This window comes from Acyrthosiphon pisum, chromosome X (assembly GCF_005508785.2).
Source record: "Acyrthosiphon pisum isolate AL4f chromosome X, pea_aphid_22Mar2018_4r6ur, whole genome shotgun sequence".
Taxonomy (NCBI): domain Eukaryota; kingdom Metazoa; phylum Arthropoda; class Insecta; order Hemiptera; family Aphididae; genus Acyrthosiphon; species Acyrthosiphon pisum.
In genome coordinates, this window is record NC_042493.1 from 60,938,039 (window position 1) to 60,942,824 (window position 4,786).

The window sequence follows — 4,786 nt, forward strand, 5'->3', positions numbered from 1 at the left end:
ATATAAAACCATTTATTGATATTTTGAAAATATTAATTTTAATTTAAAAATTGGTTTCGTTTTTCAACAATTGATTGGTTTTCTTATCGTTGAATAACAATATTAAATCTTCAAAATTAAAACATTCGTTGACATTTTTTAACACCATTGGTTACATTCATTATCTTTACATACCTATTCATACATGATTATTATTGACACTGGAGGATTTGAAAGTTAAAATAACTATTAAAATGAGCAATTGTCAAATCCACAAGATTACCTACACTCTATACAATATTATTATAATATTTATCAATTATGTTTTGTTATTCAATTATTTTTATAGTTTAAATATATGAATCATTAATATTGATTATTGATTTAATTTTTTAGGCTACCATGAACCGGGCCATCGACGGATTTAAGAAACAATGATTGTTTTAAAATGACGTGTGACTAATCCAAACAATAATTTTTATATATTTTTTAAATTAAATTATTTTCTTTATAAAATTTATTTTTATTCCTGTTTTTTTGTTCTTTTAATAAAATATATATTTTGAGTTAATATTTTTCAAATTATTTGTTATTAATTATTTTATGATTGTAACTAAAATATCTGATATGGTCGATTATATGATTTTATTATTGTTTAAGCTACCTGCAGTATGAACAATGCTAGTTGGGTTAAAGTAAGGCATAATTATTTAAAAAAATTAATACAAATATGATAAAAATTGTAACAATATATCAGGAGCCTTGTATTAATTTTTTGCTTTAAACGTCTTTGCTCAATACTCCGAAATTTATCAACCATATAAATATAATACTTAATTTATACTCTGTTGTTGTTTTGCAACACATTTTCACGAGTTCAATGTAAAATGGAAGTGCAGTATGTATAGCCACGTAGGTACATTAGATATAAGTATTCCAATTAATTTTTATAGTCAGTGCTTATACTATTACTATTACGCACGTGTTTTAAAAAACCCTGGGTCCGTGTCTTTGAGAAATGTTTTATGTATACATATACACTTTCAAGTAGATTAGAAGTCATAAATTAAGTTATTAAATATTACGCACTACCGTCTGCAAATAGTGTACAAAAATCCTGAACATTAAACTTGACAGGTGTTTGAAAAACATACTTATAAATTATGTTTGATAATGTTAATTTGTATATATCCTACTATCCTACTATCAATAATACGTATATTATTTTATTTGGTGCATTTGAATATTTTGAATAAACTTCGAAAAACTGGCACATATGTACCGATAAGATATTTTTTTTTGTAAGTACCTAGACTTATCACAAAATTAAAAAAAAAAAGTGTATGGTGCACTTACATTCGTTTGTTTACGCCTAAGCCAAACATTTCGATTCTATCGAATTTCAAAATAATCGTATACCTATACGGCTATACCTCATGGTGTATGTACTTGATTATACATTTTATATTACATATAAACATTTTTTTTTATTTAACATAACCCTCGGCTTATTGATACTATATGTACATAATGTTGAAAATGTAGAACATATATAAAATATCCAGTCGACGATGATGCACGCTAAGAGTATTACCTACATCGTTAATCATTATAATTATATCCTCATAACGATAGTACCAATGGGCAATGACTGTATCGGTCTGTATGAGTGTTTGCCGATATAGAAGTAACGAAAATTATTCAGCTGCAATTATTGAATGCGAGTGAGTATCTTATTGATAGATATTTTTATATTGCCTTTTAACTTTTAAGATGAAAATAACTGCAGTATACTATGCACTAGTTATAACTGCGTCGCGGTCGTTATTAAAATATCATTAATATTGTCGTCGTAAAAAAAAATCATCGATCTAGTTGATTTGTCGAACGTTTTTCATTATTTAGGCGTATATAAAAGCACTTTGGATTGCAGTAAAGAAAAAAAAATTAAAATAATATTCTTCATTGTGGCCTACCTATTGTAGGTATCTACATTGAAAGCAAATTGAATCGCACCAAGCAGCCTAATAGTGTGTGTGCTTTACAATTTATGTAAACATACATGTATTACATACAACAGATATGAAATGAGTAAATGCATTTTATTTATTGACATACATTAGGTGGTAGTTGCAATGCCCGCATGTAGGCTTGAGTGCACAATTATATAAGCACTCGTTTGGGTCATAATATTATCGTTAAAACAATAATAATAATATACCATCTATAATACAGCATAGGCACAAATAGGGGGGGCTTTAGTGGCTAAACCCCCCAAAAATATCCATAGCCCTCACAAACATTTCCTACATTTTCTTTTAAGCTTATTCAATATTATCAAAGTAAGGCCCTATTAGCCCTATTAGCCCCCTCAAATCTCATACGCTATTTGCGCTTATGATTTACAGACTACATTCTACATAATAATAATATTATTATTATTATTATTATTATTATTTTTATTATTATATAAAGTATAGTGTATTATTTGTGAATTGTGTTGTCCCATTCGATATTCATATATTCGCAGGCACATTCAAATGCGTATTCGATTAACGACTCTAATATGAAAACAGTAAATAAAAAGAAGTGTTTTTTTTTTCACTGTTGATTGTAAATTATGTCGCATTTAAAATTTGCAATACTTACGACTTTCAATTTTCTAATAATGTGATAAGTAATAGGTAACTAATAAGTAATAATCATATTTTGATTTTTGAGTAAAAGTCACTGAACAATAACTATCGAAACAGTCGATACTATATAAAATATTATATAATAGGTATATTATATTATTTCATTTCAATAGGCAAGCCTGCCAAAGTTAATGATAATTTTTAATTGAGTTACCTAAGTTAAGTTGACTGAAGACATTTTAACAAGTTTAAAGTTCATAATTATCCTAATTTTTTTTTAGCTCGGTTAAGTTAATATTTATATGGAAACATTGGAAACTTACAATTAACTTATGTTAACTTAAGTTAGAGTGAGTTAGTAAAATTGTGCCCATGTATTTTAACATTTTTCAACTGCTATTGTAACAACATATCAGGAGCCTTGTATTAATTTTTTACACTTTTTGGCCCAACAGTTAAAACCTAATTGATATTTATAGAAAAAAAAACTAAAAAAAGGTGGGTAAGTGGATGTCGCTCTGCCGTACATACCTATTATAGGTATACTTATCTATAGTATCTATACTTATCTATAATATCAATAATAAATTCCAAATTAATCATATCACAATATCCATTAGGTAACGCGTTATACATCAACAACAAACCGTGGTACTATCATAGATATTATATAATAGTATACTTTAGAAGTTTCAAGTACCCTCAAATAATATTATACAATCACAACAAAATATCTAAAATAGTTATTCTAGATTTTTTAATATGTAATTTCGTCTAAATTTGAACTTAAAATTACTATAAAAATAAACTGTGCTTATGTATTTCTTAGAATTTTTGGTAACAGAATTAAATATTTACGTGGAATCTTGTTTTAAATTTTCAATCCTTAGATATAAAAGTTGAACATTTTATAAATTTTTAACTAAAAAATAATTATTGAATTTTAAATTTTTGATAAATGTTGTCAAGATTTTAACTTAAAATGCTTATAAAAAAAAATTGTGTTAAGGTATTTGTAATATTTTTCAACTTCTATTGTATCAATGTATCAGGAGCCCTGTATTAACTTTTTACACTTTTTGGCCCAATAGATAAAACTTTATTGATATTTATAGAAAAAAAAACTAAAAAAATTGAAAACTTACAATGTCCGTAAACAGCTCAAAAAGAGTCAAATTATTTTCAACATTTTATCGTATATAGTAAATGCTAATATAAACATTCAGTGAAATTTTCATGTATCTACAGTCATTCGTTTTAAAGTTACACCAAAAACCAAAATCAATTTTCTCGAAAACAGATTTTGCGTAAAAATTCCCGTTTTTCCTTAATTTTTCATTTGTTTTTCATGGCGCTTTTGAAAACTATTGGAAAAATGTAACTTTTGACACTCCAAAGTACCAACTAGATTCACTTTCCTATCATAAAAGGTACCGTTGAAGAAAATCCAAGCACTTTTACTGTCCTAAAAGGTGATGACAGACACAAAACTAAAAAAAATAAAAATAAAAATAAAAAAACACACATCATTGTAAAATCAATACATTCATCGTTTAACTCAGAATCTAAAATTTACTAATACTATTCTATAAATTAAGTATAAAATATATTAAAAAATACAAATACCTACGAAGGTTTTAATTTTAATATCTTAAACTAGGTATTGCAATTCATAGTAGGAATTTTGGTATTTACACTATTTTCCCTCCAATTCATGCTAATGTATTATTTAGAAATCTGTGGTGTTGGTATTTTAGTATTTATATTTTATACTCAATGGTAGAATTTAGTTAGTTGCGTGATAACATTGTTAAAAATATCATTATTGGTATGTATTTTGATTTTGAACTTTTTTACACAAACTAGTTACCAAGTCAGTTACAGTACTTACAGGCGTGTGTTTAGTGTAAAAATTCAATTGAACTGTGCAATTCAAATTATGTGTGAAAAACGAAAGAAGGGTGGCGCAGAAAAGCTACGAGAAAAAAAGAAAAACTGATAATATACCTATTTACGTGAACCTTGTTTTAGATTTTTGTCATAATTTGAACTTTAAATGACTATAAAAAAAATGTGCGCCTATGTATGTTTAATATAGATTCTGAGTGGAACGATGAATGTATTGATTTTACAATGATGTGTGTTTTTTTATTTTTATTTTTTTATTTTTT

At 26.0% G+C, this 4,786-nt stretch overlaps 1 protein-coding gene across 1 annotated transcript in view; it reads left to right on the forward strand.

The window, feature by feature from the left end:
* Positions 1-417, forward strand: part of LOC115033142 (zinc finger BED domain-containing protein 1-like) — a 2,465-nt gene extending 2,048 nt beyond the window's left edge. Inside the window, exon 4 of the mRNA XM_029485215.1 lies at positions 376-417. Coding sequence (XP_029341075.1) covers positions 376-417 — 42 coding nt within the window. The remainder of the gene's footprint in view (positions 1-375) is intronic.
* The last annotated feature ends 4,369 nt before the right edge of the window (positions 418-4,786 follow it).